This window comes from Dendrobium catenatum, unplaced genomic scaffold, assembly GCF_001605985.2.
Source record: "Dendrobium catenatum unplaced genomic scaffold, ASM160598v2 original_scaffold_109250, whole genome shotgun sequence".
NCBI classification, from domain to species: Eukaryota; Viridiplantae; Streptophyta; class Magnoliopsida; order Asparagales; family Orchidaceae; genus Dendrobium; species Dendrobium catenatum.
The window spans coordinates 264334-281497 of NW_021427685.1; the positions used below are offsets into that span (position 1 = coordinate 264334).

A 17164-nucleotide genomic window follows, 5' to 3' on the forward strand; every position below is an offset into this window, starting at 1 on the left:
AACTCAGTCAAAACTCAGTATCTTCGAAAACAGAAATAGGATTCGGAGTCCTTACCACGAGATCTACATTTTTCCCAACAGCAGCGTCGGACGAAAAGCGCTCCGCGGCCTCCAAAATCCAGCTTTTCCTCTTTTTCCCTTTCTCTTTCTCTCTCCTCAAAATATCTGATTTTATAAAATGATTTTCTCTCTCCTCAAAACGAGCTCATTTTCTTATATCATTAGTCAGATCGGCCCGGCCGATCGCCACATCGTCCCGGGACGATCAGACCAAAAAGATTGTCCTGGACGGTTCCCAGAACTATTCTCAGGCCGATATTTTCTACAGTGCAGATCGGCCTGGACGATCTAAAATCGTCCTGGACAATCCTGAGAGAAAAGAATCCAAATCAGAGAGGAACAGTAAGGGAACGAGGTCTCACAAGTTCTATAGGGCTTAACATCCCTAACAAACTTTCATTGGTCACATGGAGGCTAATTTCACTACGAGGCGGTTGGTCAACCTGATAGAAGAAATGCAAATGGATGAAGATTCCGGTGAAGGAGATGCAACCCAATCACAAGAGATGGAACAAGTTATAGTGGCTGATGAAGGAGAACTTCTATTCATCAGACGACTGCTAAATACTCAATATGAACCTGAACATAAATGGTTGAAGCATAACATCTTTAAGACCAGATGCACCGTCCAAGGCAAAGTTTGTAATCTTATCATAGACAGTGGTAACTGTGAAAATGTGGTCTCCTCTTTGATGATCGAAAAAATTCAATTGGCCACACAACCACATCCTCAACCTTATAAGCTAACATGGTTAAAGAAAGGCAACAAAATTGAGGTCAACCACTAGTGCTTGGTTCGGTTCTCTATGGGCAAAGATTTTCAAGAATAAGTTCTATGTGACGTGGTGCCTATGGATGTGTGCCACCTACTGTTGGGACAACAATGGCAATTCGACTGAAAAATAATCCATGATGGGTTTCACAACACCTATTCTTTTCAAGAGGGTGGCCGAACACTAGTACTCACACCTTACAATGACAACCAAGGCAAGAAGCCACCTACTCAACAGGAAGAGCCTCCGCACTTGGAATCCAAGATCGAACCAGCCAACCTCTTTATTCAGACCCTAAAAACCGAGCAGCATGGGTTGGTTTTAATACTACTGGTCAAGAATAAGATACAAAAATAGCATCCCTTAGAATTCCAGCCTCTTCTGCAAGAATTCAATCAAGTCTTTCAGAAGGAACTTCTAAAAGAGGTACCACCCATGCGAGAAGTTCAACATGCCATCGACTTCATACAGGATCTATCATTCCAAATAGACCGGTATACATAATGTCCCCTAAAAGCTACGAGGAGCTACAAAGACAAGTAAAAGAACTGATTTCTATAGGGTTTGTCAGACCCAGAGCCAGCCCCTGCGCCGTTCCCGCTCTCCTTGTACCCAAGAAAGATGGCACCTGGCGAATGTGGATTGACAGCCGAACTGTAAACAAGATCACCATCAAGTACAGGTTTCCCATTCCACACATAGATGATTTATTGGACCAAATAAGTGATGCCTGCATTTTTTCCAAAATAGATCTCAGTAGCGGGTACCATCAAATCAAAATGAGGCCAGGCGACAAGTGGAAAATAGCTTTTAAAATAAGGGATGTCTTATATGAGTGGAAAGTTATGCCCTTCAAATTATCCAACACGCCGAGTACCTTCATGCGTCTCATGAAACAGGTTTTTCATTCCTACTTAAATATATTCCTTGTTATTTACCTTGATGACATTTCGATTTATAGCCAAAATAAGGTAGAAGATTTACAGCATCTAAAACAAGTTTTTAAAATACTATTGGAGCAACGTCTATTCGCTAACATTGCCAAATGTTAATTCCTAGTGGACACTATCAAGTTTTTAGGTTTTTTCATCTCTCCAGTAGGGCTTGAAATGGATTTTGACAACGTTAAGAGTTAAAACCATTCACGAGTGGCAAACTCCAACTTCCATAAATGACGTTCGACGGTTCCACGGCTTGGCATCTTTCTACAGACAATTTATTCAGAACTTTAGCACAGTTGTCGCTCCTCTTACCGAAATCCGCAAAAAAACCCAAATTTGAATGGACCAAAGAAGCGCAAGAAAGTTTCAATCAACTCAAAGATCTTATGCAGACGACCCTTGTCCTCACACTTCCAAACTTTTCAAAAGTCTTCGAAGTTGAATGTGATGCATCGCACAATGGAATTGGAGTTTTTTAAGCCAGGAAGGACATCCAGTGGCCTATTTTAGCGAAAAACTAAATGAATCCAGCCAAAAGTACTCTACATATGACAAAGTATTCTACGCCATTGTTAGAGCACTACAATATTGGAGCCACTACTTACTTGGTCAAATATTTATTCTTTTTACATATCATCAGTCCCTTAAGCACCTTAAGTACCAAAGCAAACTTAACGCCAGACATGCCAAGCGGGTTGAGTATTTATCATATTTTCATTATTCTTTAAAATATAAATCGGGAACCACTAATAAAGTGGCAGATGCCCTGAGCCGACGATACATGTTATACAACACCATACAGATAAATATCGTTGGTTTTGAAATTATTAAATACCTATATGCAAAGGATCCTAATTTTTCAAAAATTTGGAAACAATGCTTGTTTAAACCATACAAAAATTTTCACATAAAACAAGAGTGTCTGTTTAAGGGTAATAAACTATGTATACCACAAGGATCTTTACGTGAAGCCATAATTTTTGAAAACCATAATGGCGGTTTGGCATGGCATTTTGGGAGAGACAAAACTCTTGCCATGATTCAAGAAAATTTCTATTGGCTATCACTTGAAAAGGATGTAACCCGACATATTAAGAGATGCCACATTTGCAAAATGGCTAAGACTACAAAACCCAATATCGGTCTATACCTACCTCTACCTGTACCCGAGTCACCTTGGATAGAAGTTAGCATGGATTTCATTATGGGACTTCCTGTTACTCAACAAAAAAAGGATTCCATTATGGTAGTGGTCGACCGCATTTCAAAAATGGCACATTTTATACCATGTCACAAAACTTCAGACCCCTCCCATATTGCTAGACTTTACTTCCATGAAGTGGTACGATTACATGGCATACCAAAAACAATCACTTATGATAGAGATGTTAAATTCCTTAGCCACTTTTGGAGAATTTTGTGGTCAAAATTAGGCACCAAGATAGAATTCAGTTCCACAGCTCACCCGCAAACGGATGGCCAAACTGAATCCGTTAACAGAAACCTCTTACGGTGTTTTGTGGGGAAAAGCATTCGATCATGGGATGAGATTTTGGGACAAGTGGAATTCGCTTATAATAAGTCTCGAAATCAAACTACGGGGCAAAGTCCATTTGAAATTGTATATGGACAAAACCCTATGGGACCCCTTGAATCAACACCACTTCTTTCTTCTACAACTCACAGTTTGGATGCTGCTACATGCGTCAAGGAAATCCAACAACTTCACAAACATATCCAACAGTATATTCAAAAACAAAATACCAAATATCAAAAGCAAGCAAATAAATCAAGGCAGAGCAAACATTTTAAGGAAGGAGATCTCGTTTGGATTAGGCTAAGCAAAGAGAGGTTTCCCTATAGATGATACAACAAGCTTCAACCTAAAGCAAAGGGACCTTTCCGTATCCTTAAACGCATTAATGATAACGCTTTTCAAATTGAGTTACCCGACAATTTACAAATTTCTCCTATTTTTAATGTTTCAGATTTAGGACATCTTTACGACCCAATTGAACTCTCCAATCAAGAGAAAGACGTAGATCAACCACAACAAGCCAGCAACATACAAGAAGAACCCGTGGGAACTACTCCTCCCCTCCAAAATAAAGTTTCATCTTCTCAAGACCAGGGGAATGACGCAGGAGCTGCTGTTATCTAAACAGAAAATAAATCATGTATTCATAAAGTACCCAGACCGGCCATTAACAGGCTTCCGGTTCTATTCCCTGCTGATGGTTTGGTTCGGTTCAGGCTTTCTTGCTTTTGGGTCTAGTGTTAGTTATCTTAATAATGTCTATATATAGAGTCCATATCTTGGGGGGAGGGTAGAGAATTTGTAAGCAGAAATTCTTCATTTTCCCTTGGATGGAGGGCTGTAACCTGGAGTGGCAAACCAGGGAGTGAATCTGCCGCAATAAAGCTAAGTTCCTTTTGTTTTCTTTTCAATAATCTATCTGTTTGTGTTTTGAATTGATCTTTCTCTATCTCTGTAAATCGTTTGACACCAATTTAATCCATTTCGATGTCATTAAGTAGCAAATTTTGGGTTTTAGGCTTCATCTATTAATGAGAAGGCCTTCAACTACGATTTTAACAAAAGGAATCATCTAAAAAGAACATAAGAAATCACAGAGAACCTTAACTTTATTGTTCAAAAGACTAAAGTTATGGGATGAGACAACTTACCTAATATGGACCTCGATAGTGAACAAAGGTACAATAGAAGGTTAAAGCTGAATGCAAGCTTACCATTCCACTAAGGTGTCCTTTGATTCCCCCTTATTACTTATTTGAAGAATTTTGTTATCAACACATTTTTATTATAATTCATAATAAAAGAGAAAATATGTGCTACACAATAAGATGATGAAGAGCTCGATGACAATTTGTCTATTTTCACATCTTATTTTTTAAGCTCAAATGAGTTTCAAAGTAAGGCAAGCTAAAACATCAACAACAATAACATCAAGCCTTTATCCCACTATATGAGGTCAACTGCATGAATCCTTTTTTCTCCATTGTGTCCTTTTAAGTGTCAAATTCTCATTTAAATCTAATAAAGAACTGTTATTTCTAATATTTTCTGACCAAGTCTTTTTAGGTCTAGCTCTACCTTTCTTAACATAAGCCAAATCTAATGCATCTACTCCCCTAATTAATGCATCGAAAGGCCTCCATTTTATGTGACCAAACCATCTAAGGCAACTCTCTCTAATCTTATCTTCCACTAGAGCTACTCTAACCTTTCCATGTATATGCTCATTTTGTATTTTGTCTCTAAGATTAAAGCCATCCATCAACTTGAGCATCTTCATCTCTACAACATTTAACTTAATATTATGTTTCTCTTTTAATAGTCATCATTCTGCACCATAAAGAATTGCAGATCTCACTACCATCTTATAGAAATTTCTCTTCAATTTGAGGGAGACTTTTCTATCACACGACAAGCTCAATGCATTACTCAACTTCAATCATCCAACTTGAATTCTACTAATAATATTCTCATCTATTTCACCATCAGTTTGATCAATAGACGCAATATATCTAAAACGTGAACTTTTGCTAATGACTTGATCGCCCAAAGTCACAATCCCCTCACTAGATCTATTACTACTAATATTACACTACATATATTCAATTTTAGATCAACTCGAACGAAAATCTTTAGACTATGAGGAGAGCTGATGTGGGACAAAAAATTTCTCCTCATTCCAAAGTTCATCATTACCATCTGATTGAGTGAACAACTCCATCTCAAAGTCCAAAGATTAATAATGTTTAGACTACAATACACTAAGCATTTCTCTTTGCCCATGACTATGCCTAGATCATTAAATTGTTAAAGCTAGAGAGTTGACTCATCCTTAAAAGAGAATCATCTAACACTATTCAATAACAAGTGATAACAATAAGCAAAATTAATATTTCATGCACTCCACCATAAAATGGTTTTCTGGCAACCTCAAAGAAACCAATAGATTATCATTTTATCATGTAGACCTCACATGAACTAATACAAAGCCATCTAACAAGTAATTTCACCAATTAGATTTAATAGGGTGGACATGAAAAAGTTTGTTATGAAGAAGCTAATATATATATATATATATATAAAGTACGGCCGTAACCTGTTGTGAATACAGAAGATAGTTATGAAATAATCTAATTTATATATTTCAAAATTTGAATCATAGAGTTAACAAGGCAAAGTTTCTAAATTTAAATAATATTTATGTAGACTGTCATAACCTATTTTTTATTAATCAATTATTTTATTTAATAAAAAATGATGTAAAATAAAATATCTATATGAAAAGTAATTTATTTAGATTTGGATTAAAGAACTTTTATTCTTAGTTTATTTTTCAAATTTTTTTCTAAAATAAATAGGCCGGGTAAGGGTCGTTTTGCTTTGGGAGGGCTTGGTTAATTTGTGTTTCATTTGCAGCAAACTAAATAGGCGAATATGAAAGGCATATAAATGTTGAATTTGGCTTGGATTAAATATTGCATTGATTGTTTGATTTGAGCACAATCCATAGGAAATTATTTTACCAAGTTAAAGCATACACATATTTCAATATAATACAAGACTATCTTGTCTTATAAAAAATAATTGTTTATAAGAATCGAGAGTGCCGTCTTTTAGAAAAGAAAAAAAAATCTGGCAAAATATTTAAAAATTTTGTGTAATTTAAGATTATATGTGTTACATATTGAGCCAAAATTTCAGAAAAAAATGGTGTGCCTCAGTAAAGATGAATAATATCCAGCGTACCTTAGTGCCCAGACACTTGGAAATCAACACAAAAGATTTATAAGGAAGTATCGCTGCCCATGATTTCTTTTTCTTTTATGTGATTGCTGCAACATTCCTTGCATAGTCCAATGGATCCTCGCACTTCAATACAGGTAACCGAAGCAAAAAATGGCCAATCCTATTACCCCACTTCGCTTCACTGCCTTCCTTCATCATATATGATAAATCCTGCTCGCAATTCTCCATAATATACAGAATAACAATAATAACTATCTCTATAAAACAATTAATAAAAAAACAAAATAATTAGTGCTCCCCTCACATTAATTCCTGATATTCGCAGAATATTGACGACCAGAGCAGCTCTGATCAACAATTGTTTGGGTAGAAGGCCACCGTACTTCCTGCTAAGGTAACGAGACAGAGCGGCAGAAGTGGCTCCAACCAAAACATCGTTTATTGTCTATAGGGAATTTAATCAAACCGTTAGCATGCACTGAAGAAAGCTTAAAGGTTTACTCATAGAGACGTGAGTTAAAAGACATTACGCAACCAATGGTGTTCTTTATGGTTATAATGTCATCAAGACAAAGAGTGCGGTGGACAATCCGCCTAGGCCGATATTCAATGCCCTCTTTCCCCATATTCAGTATTTTGGTGTCCTTCAAATAGATGGGGGTGGAGACAAGGAGGATAACTTCAATAAGGGTATTCCACAAGTATATAAGAAAATTCCAGATCCAGCATAGGAAAATGAATGGGCCAAAGTTGGCAGCTACAGGGGTGGGGTGCCGCCGTGTTTTAGGAAGGGATGGAAGGGACTCAGGGTCAGAGGTGCGGTGAGTGCAGGCATGTAAGAGCGACATGAGGGAGGTCCCATCACCCATGGAGTGATTGAGGTGGAAGACGGCGACACAAGCGGCCTCCGACGTTCGTATGGGAAGGATATGAACTTCCCAAGGCGGCCGAGAGTAGTCGAGTTGGGAGCTACAGAGACCAGCGGTGTAGTTTTCGACATATAAATCACCGACATTAGGGTCGCGGGCAGCCTCAGCGGATTTAGGACCAGGATCGGCGAGGACAATGTGTTCATCAAGGTTCACCTTGGTCGGAACCCATCGAAGCTTCTGTCGCCATGAGTTATCGGCCACCTGCGCAATTTAAAAACAGATTGAGTGAGATAATTAATATTGTTCCTCTTCTCAGAGGATAAGTTCTACTCGCAACAAAGTTTATTAATTCATAGAAATTACTAGAGTATTGTAATATTAGTAAAAAAATAATTAAGTAGAATCAAAACCTAAAAGAAAATGAAATTAAAAAAAAGCGACTAGAAGTTCTCAAGCTGAGCTAAAATAAGAAAATGAGGCTCAAATAAATAAAGGTCTTAAAATTATATTATACATCATGACGAATCATTCTAGCCAATAAAAATGAAGGTGACACAGCTCATCCGAGCTTATGACGATCATACGATACATAGTGACAAAGACTGTTTGATTGAACCACATAAGCTAGAGTGCAATAGCCAAAGCCCAAAAAGCTACAATCTTGATATTGAAAGATCATATCAACATCTTTGGAGAAAAAAATAGTAGATATATGTAGATTAGATAGTAGATATATGTAGATTAGCTTGAAGACTAGTAGAACTCCTAAAGATGTTCAAAATAAGATTAAAACAATTAATGGTGGTAAGGTTAGCTTTACAAAAGACCAAGAAATCATCTACATAAATGAGATAAGAGAGTTCTAATCGTTAGTTCATTTTAAGGTTGAACTATGGAAAAGAGTGCCAATAGATCCAAAGAAATCATACATAATAAAGTTGAAAATAAAAAGGGATAAGGGGCATCCTTATTGAAATCCATTTGTGGGGTTAAACGAACCTTTAAGCTTCTCATTAATCACCATAGATAAATGAACATTTGATGTGCAAGTAATAATATAATTAATAAATTTTCATGAAAACCTAATTATCTCAGTCTATACATTAAAGAAATTGATGGTTCACATTGCTAAACACTTTATTAAGGTTAATCATTGAGAAAAAGTTTCTAGAATTACTTATATATATGAACACCTGAAGAATTTCAGTAGCAAATATGATGTTATCAACAATATCTATATTAGAAATGAAAGTAAACTAAACAAAGGGAATAAACTTTTGAACGGCTTGAACTTATTCATAATGAGTTTTTATCAACAATATCTATATTAAAAATGAAAGTAAACTAAAAAGAGGGAATAAACTTTTGAAGTAAGGGCTTGAACTTATTCATAATGAGTTTTGCAATAACCTATTACATAGTATTCAAAATGAGATTGATTGATAATCATGCAAACATATATTATGAAGATGTTTGGGGATCAAAGGAGTAGCTGAGTGCTTCACATGGGTAGGAAGCTCAAAGGAGAGAAAGAAATATTTAGCATCCTTAATAAAAGAAGGACTAATGATATGCTAAGTGTTCTTGAAGAACTTTGATAAGAAACTACTAGGTCCAAGGACCCTTTCATTACCAATATTAAAAAGAGTCACTTTTATATCTTCTATAATGAAATTTAAAATAGGTCAAATGTAGCCACCCTCAATAAGTGTATGAATAATAGGAATATATCCATCCTCTTTAAGGGTCTGACTAATAATAATCTTGCTCGAGCAATGATTTCTTGAGTTAATCATCCCATTAAAATGGTGAAAAAGTGGAATATAACATCATAAGTAATCTCATCTTAAGAGCATATGATAATAGAATTGCAAGAGAGATTCTAAATTTTGTACTTTTTAAACCTAGAATAATCTCTATGATCAAATTCAAGTAAATTTGGACAAATTTAAAAAATTTCTCTAATTGGAGTGTTGGTTTTAGGGAAGGTAAAAACTATAGTTAGAGGATACTAGCCTCCTAGTAGAAATCATCATTAACATCTGAAAAGGGATCACATATTATAACTTTTTTAAAATTATAATATTACATCATGAATTTCTTGGAAGTCTCGAATGTATTTTCATATGACATAGGGTTCAACATAAAATACCTTGGGGATAAAAGACATGTTAACAAAAATATTATATTATTAAGCACGAATTTGATGTAGTATTTAGATTAGAAATACTTAAAATTAAATTCATGATTATTTATATTCAAACCAAAGAAAACTTATATTCAAACTAGATATCTCAATTAGATGAGCTCATTAACAAAAAAATTTGTCAATTTGAGTTTAAATGAACCCAAATCAATCAATTGAACCATATTTAAAGTTTTTTAGACATTAATTGAATGATCAAATGATCTATGAATCTTGCTATCTTATAGTCATATAATTTATTTTGATGAATTGAATACAAGTAGCACAAGATTCTTCAATTTTAAAGTAACTAAGCTATCTACCTGCTGAATACTAAGATATGCTCATAGGATTCCATTTGGGTAATTTGATGGAGTTTTATAAGATTTTTGCTAAATTTACTAAAATGGTAGTCCCAAAATACTATAAATTGTCGCACATTATTCACATGAAGGGGGACAATATATTGAGTTTAAGGAGATATTTTATATTAGAAGAACTCTACAGCTTTTCCAAATGTTTGTTGCCAATGAATATCACCTAACATCACTATTATCCTACTACAATTATTGGACTACCATTACACAATTATGTGTCATTTGACTATCATATCATAACCATTACTATCTAAGTACTATCATCTAATCATCCTAGTTCATTCACATTATTCAATTCCTACCATTTGATTAATATCCCTTAATCAAAACCACTTGTTTATTGTCATCTCAACATCATCATTCGACCACCATTGCCCCCACCTAGACTTTATAATTACCATAATTATTTATCCACGTTCTTTCTCTTAATGTTTATTGCAATTATAGGAGACCAAGTAAATTGTTTCAATTTTATAATCCCACCTTATACAATTATGAAGAAGAACGTATTTTTATAGTTTCTTTTATATAATGGATTTTATTAATTATGACAGACCTTACAAAATTTCCCTTCTCAAGGTTTTCAAATAAAAACTCTTGCATCCCTTGCATTTTTTTATATTATTTGTGTGTTGTTAATCTTCATGCAGAGCTGTGATGTAAAACTCTCTTTTATTGCTATAAATTTGTTATCATGTAACAAAATTGAATTTAGAAGTTTAACTTCAAAATGTACATAAATTAAAAAAACTAAATTGATAATAATTTGAATTAGAATAATATTCAAAGCACAATAAAAAGCTCTTTTTCCTTGTTATTAGGCATTTCATATTATTCCCGATACTTCATTATTGCATCCAAATAAAACATCACCAATTCTATTTGAAAACTTCAATCTATATTCTTTCCAACATATGGTATAAATGGACTTATAGAAAATAGTGTTCTATCTTATTTCATAACATTATCTTAACAATCTTCATTAATAAAAATTCTGTTTTAGTTATTGTAGTTTAAAATGTGAATTAAAAGTAAAGTCTATATATAGCATGATATATGGAAAAAAAATTCCTTTTTTCAAACGTTTTAAATTGATTAAAAAATTATGGAGATGTTTTAAATTTTTTATTTTGATGAGCTTCTTTTTAAAAATACTAAGACTAAAATTTACGTGAAGCTTTTCTTGAACTACAAAAACATTAGTTGCAAAATGACAATATCATTAATTTAAATGATTGTTATTCAACCCTAATATCTAATGATAAACAAAAAAAAAAATCTATTATCCAACAATATTAATTTGGGTATGAAAGGATATAAGATGAGAGTTTTAGAAGTTTGAATGATGAAGCAGGGAGAACATGAGTTTCTCAGGTAATGGGAGAAGATAAGGAAAACATATAATAAATTCAAAAAAACATTTTATAATTAAATTTTATATAAAAAATTATATATCATCACAAAGGACTAAAATTATATTCCATAAAAATTTCAAAAATAAAATTAGAATTAAAAAAATCTATATTCCTAAGGATTATGGGGTTTATTCTTTAAGGGATATATGTTCACAATGTAGCCAAGCCCATATAGTTAATTACATCTCATGAGAAGTAACCTCTAGAGAAAGCTTTTGATTAATTTTTTATTAATATTTTAATAATTTTAATGTTTAGACCAAGAAGTTTTTTTTTTAGAATTTCTAAAGGGATTAGATCAAATTTGAAATAATTCTTTTCAAAAGATAATGGATAAAAAGTAGAGCACTAGAAGCCCATACGTATTCCAAACTATCTTATGTTCGGATTTAATGTTTTTGAAATTTGATATTAGTGCTTAAGTTTCTTATTTGATTATAAATTCTAGCACTTATATTTAGTCAACATAGGCTTGATAAAATACAAAGAAGTTGAAGGTTTATGATATAATAAATTAGCCTTTGATAAGAAAATAAAGGTGAGCAATACTAAGTTGTAATTCAAACCTATATTTAATAAAGAGTAATAGGACATACAACTTTCATCCCAATAACGGTTTAAGAAAGCTCAACTCTATTGAAATTACAATTGTCCTTGGAGAGGACTATTATCTAAATTGACATATTCTCTTCAATACATAAATGTTTTGTCTATTTTCAATACAATATAAAGTAAGTTATTATTTATTTAAGAATTAGGGCTTACAACTTATGTACTGAAGCTAAGCAACTTATAAATGAAGCACATGAATGCTTTTAGGTAATGCAATATTTTATTTTATTTTTATTTAGCCATAAGTGCCATTTATTTTATTTATTTTAAGTCTTACTTGTCATACATAATCATTTTAATTTTATTATTTATTTTATTGCTAGAGCAGATGTATTAGATTTGCATATTATAAGAAAGGTAGAGGTAGACCTAAATAGACTTGGTTAGAAAGTATTAATACATACATTTTTATTAGATTTAAAAGATAATTTGACTATTAATAAGACATAACATATTGAAAAAGATTCATGCAGCTGGCTTCACGTAGTGTGATAAAGGCTTGCTATTATTGTTGTTATATTTATTTCATAGTAAGACTTTTGATTCTATAAAATCTAATGTCAAAATAAATCATGCTTTCATAAATCCAAGCATATATGTTCTATGTATCACATTGAAATTAGTTTTCTATTGTACTAATGTGTCATTGATTAGGTTTTGAAAATTAGATAGGTTTTGCCCAATTAAATTATCAAATTAGAGGTAAAACTAGACATACTAAGGGAGTATTATGTAAGTTTCTAGTTTGATGAAAAAACTAATGAATGACGCATAAAGAAAATAATCTGTAAGAAAATAAATTGAAGAAGACAAACATCTATAACTGTTTCGCAAGTTGAAGCATCCACTATTCAAGGGAGATGTAATGCTATTAGAAGTAGAAAATTGGGTACTGAAGATCAAAAAGATCAATGATACTTTGTATTGTTCAATGAACAAAAAGGTACCATTGGCAACATTTTATTTGAGGGGCAAGTTAAAAGGTGTTGGATTGGATAATAATGAGTGATTTCAAGGTGAGCTAAACTCTTATATCACATGAGATGAATTTTTAGGCATTTTTAGGGATATTAGTTTACCTCTGTAAGCTTGATAATAAATACATGAGGCAATTCATGAGATTAGACAAGATAAATAAAATTGTTACATCCTGCAGTATTCGCGGTGGTAGAGAAATATAATATTTAACGTCTTAGCATTGTACAAAAATCTGACATGCAATCAGTAAGAGAGAGGGTCTAGCATTTATAAGAAACCAAGATTTTTACGTGGAAAACCCTTGAAAAGGGGGAAAAACCATGGGCTTAGCCCAGTTTGAATGAATCCACTAGTATCGTAGTAGATTACAAATGAGGCCCTTCCTTGGGGGAAGGGCTTAGCTTGATGTACATCTTATAGAGTATATTACTTGGTGATAATACAAAGAATCATTGTTGATGTGTTCGTTTGGTTAGAAGGACCATAATCTACTTACGGAGGTCAGAAGAACTATAGTCGACGGGCGACGTAGGTCATAAAGACTATTGTCTGGCGATGGAGGTATGAAGGACTGTTGACGAGGGGCGATGTAAGTCAGGAGAATTGTAGTCGGTAGGCAACGAAAGTAAAAAGGACTGTAGTCGATGGGCGACGTAGGTCAGGAGGACTGTAGTAGGTGGGAGACAAAAGTTTGAATGACTGTAGTCGGTGGGAGACGTAAGTTAGAAGGCTAGTAGTTGGTGGGCGATAAAAGTCTTAATGAGTGGTAAATAGGGCGTGGTTGGATGGACGGACGATATTGAGACCTTTGATCATGCACCCGTCGTCAAACATTTGAAGGTCTTAATGATATTAGAATTCGGCGATCTTAGGCTTGTTGAATTTTTCTCGTTGAGCCGCTTGATTCGACTATATGAACGCCAAATTTAGAAACCATTTGGTAACTCAAATTATGGTTTGAACTTTCTAATAGCACTTCAGGGGCTTGATTGGACTCATTTGGGCTTACATTGAGTTGAATTTGGTGTCGTTCAGTTTGTATTTCTGAGACAGTCAGATTGACTATAAGTTTGCTAAAATTGGAATTCAATTGATCTTGAAGTTAATTTTTTAGGTTTTTTGCTCAATTTTGCCTCGAGATTCATGCCCGATCAAGATAATTTTTTCAGTATAAATCAAAAATAGTTATGTGGTATGAAGAAAAATTCATAGCATTCATCATTTATGCTCCTCAACTAATTAGCACTAGATAAAAGAAGTGTTGTCATTTATTGAGGGGACTTAGAGTTGAATTAAGGAAAAAATTACTACCTTTGAGGATCAAAGAAATTTTAGAGCTAGTGGAAAGAGCAAGATTAGTAGAAAATGATATATATATATATATATAATTCAGTTCATATAAGATATGAATATGAGGAAAGAAAAGTGATTGCTGCGATTTGCAATTTTTCTTGTGAGAGAAACCCTTCGTGTTTCGTTGAATTTCCCATTTGGTGGAAAATTCGCGTTGCCTGGAGATGGGCAATCCTGACCGTCGGCAGCCTCTTGCTGGCAGTATTGCTCTCAAGAAGGTTGGATTACGATCAGTATCGCCGGTAAAGAATAGTTCGAATTAGGCAATCCGGGAGAGGGATGGATCTCTGGTTCGGAAAGAATTTCTTGTGGATGGGAAGGGTAAGAACCCTTTGATGCCTTCCTTACCAGAAATTGAATCTACGAAATCTGGTAACGGTGAATCATCTGCTTCTGGTCTTATTTTGAGGAGTAATAAATTCTTGGGAATTCATGATGAATGTGATCAGAATTTGATGAATAAGAATCTGAATGATAAGGTTGAAGGAGGTGTTATAAATGTTGATGGTGCTTCAAAATTTATAGAAAAGCCTTTTTCTAAAAATAGTTTTGTCTTTGCCTGGGGGAAAACGCATCACGTAAAACTGGATTGTAAGATGGAGAATATGCAGATGACTGAAGATGGTATGGCCGTGAAGTTGAATCCAGATCGGGAAATTGCTAATACACAGATTCTTGAATAATCTCTTATTGTAAAAGTATTAGGGAAAAATATACCTTTCTCTGTTTGCAGCTTGGAATTACAAAGACAATGGAGTAGATATGGGAAATTCCATTTAACGACTCTTAGGCTTGACTAGAATCTGTGCTCCTTTAATACCATTGAATTTATGGAAGAAGTTTTGAGCGGAGGACCTTGGTTTATTGGTATCCATATTATTGGTATTGATAAGTGGTCCACTTCCTTCTCTCCGAAGTCACTGAAAGTTTTGACATTAACAATATGGATTAGATTTCCTTTCTTACCTCAAAGTTGTTGGGATGAGGAAAATATAGCCCGAATCGCTTCAGCTATTGGAGCACCGTTGTTCCTTGATGGGAATTCTCTTAAATGGGGGAAGAGAGAATATGCACGTGTCTGTGTGCGTATTAATCTTGACAAGAAATTGCCTAAATGTGTATGGATAGAAGGAATTCAAGGAAGAATTTATCAAAAAGTAGATTATGAGAAGATGACTTCTCTATACTACTATTGTGGAGTTATTGGGCATAGCAAATCCAATTGTCCGGAGGTTAAATCAGTTAAATCTTTTGAACAGTCTGTGGTTAACTCCTAGAATTCTACGGATCTAAAGAATGATGCTGCAAGAACTTTGAATCCACATGATGATAACGATGAATATGGACCCGGATCCATGCTAAGTTCCAAAACAGATGGTTTAGAAGTTATAAGAATAATGGGGGAGTTAACAGTTGGAAGCAACAGGTTTATAGACCTGTTATGAAAAATGATCGGAAGCAGAATGAATATATAAAGAAGAATCAAATTGTTAATGACAATCTTGAAGAGATACAGGTTGATAATAAAAACCATATTCATAAAGAAGAAAGTCAAGTGAATCAAATTATTGTTGGAAAGGATTGTGTTAACAAAGTGCCAGTAAATTCAGAATCTAACATGGAAATAAAAAATGCTAACATTTGTGTCAATAATAAATTCCAAGTTCTGCTAGAAGAATAAGAGGAGGGAGAAATAACTGAAGTGGCTGATACAGAGGACATGAATATTACATGAAATGCTATTTAAACTGCAACAGATGCAGACAAGCAATCTAGTTTTGAGAGGAGTCAGAGTTCAGGAGATCAAACTACAAATTTTGGGAAATCTAAACTCTCAAAGGAATTTAGATCGTTGGGTCTAGTTGAGGCAACTCACAGGAAGAGGAAAGGAGATAGCAAAGCTGGTAAAAAAGGCGGGAACTTTTCCCCTCTTCATCATTAATGTCGTCTTTCATCTTTTGGAATTGTAGGGGGGCAAAAAAGCGTGAAGCCTTCCTATATCTTAATGAGATTATAAAAGACAATGGTGATTTTTTTGTTGCTCTTACTGAAACTAAGATGACTAGCATTGAAAGGAAAGATGTGGATATTTTGGTAGGAAGAAATTGGGAATTCTTTCATCATCCTGCTGAAGGAATGTTGGGTGGTATCCTGATTCTCTGAGATAAGAATGTAGCATCGTTTGATGTAATTGAGCACACTTCCCAAACTGTAGTGGGAGTTCTTTCCAGCACAAATATGGGCAATTGGAATGTTGCAATAGTCTACGAAGGTAAAGATGTTTATACCAGAAGATCATTATTGGAGACTCTTGAGAGATGTCTGCCTGATGATGTACCTTCAATCATTGGAGGTGATTTTAATTGTATCCTTTCAAAGGATGATAAGAGGGGGGGTAAGAGGTTTCAGTTTTCCAATGGTCCTAAAGATATGAAGTCTTACATGGTGAATAATGATTTTCAAGAGATTGCCTTTGTTGCACCAAGATTTACTTAGTGTATCAACAAAGAGGATGCTTCCAGAATTTGGGAGAGACTTGATAGATGTTTGATGAATTTAATTGCTCTACAAAGAAGTCCTATGGCTTTGGTTCGACATCTTCCACGGGTTGCTTCTGACCATTGTCTGATATCTTGTAAGGTACTTGAGCCAGCTAACAAGTAATCTAGAATCATCCGGTTTGAAGACATGTGGAGAACGTATCCTGCGGCATGGAAGATTGTTCTAAAAAATTGGAAGAAGAAGGATTATGGTACTAATGCTGAAATACTCCAAAGAAAGTTAAGAAGAACTCTTAAATCTTTATATTTCTGGA

At 34.2% G+C, this 17164-nt stretch overlaps 1 protein-coding gene across 1 annotated transcript in view; it reads right to left on the minus strand.

Moving 5' to 3' along the window:
* The window catches only part of LOC110110210 (O-acyltransferase WSD1-like), a 21996-nt gene extending 12397 nt beyond the window's left edge, over positions 1-9599 (minus strand). The window contains exons 1-4 of the mRNA XM_028692044.1: positions 9582-9599; positions 7088-7690; positions 6862-7002; positions 6651-6767 (exon numbers count right to left, since the gene is read on the minus strand). Of these exons, the coding sequence (XP_028547877.1) occupies positions 6651-6767; positions 6862-7002; positions 7088-7690; positions 9582-9599 (879 nt within the window). The remainder of the gene's footprint in view (positions 1-6650; positions 6768-6861; positions 7003-7087; positions 7691-9581) is intronic.
* Positions 9600-17164: the final 7565 nt, after the last annotated feature.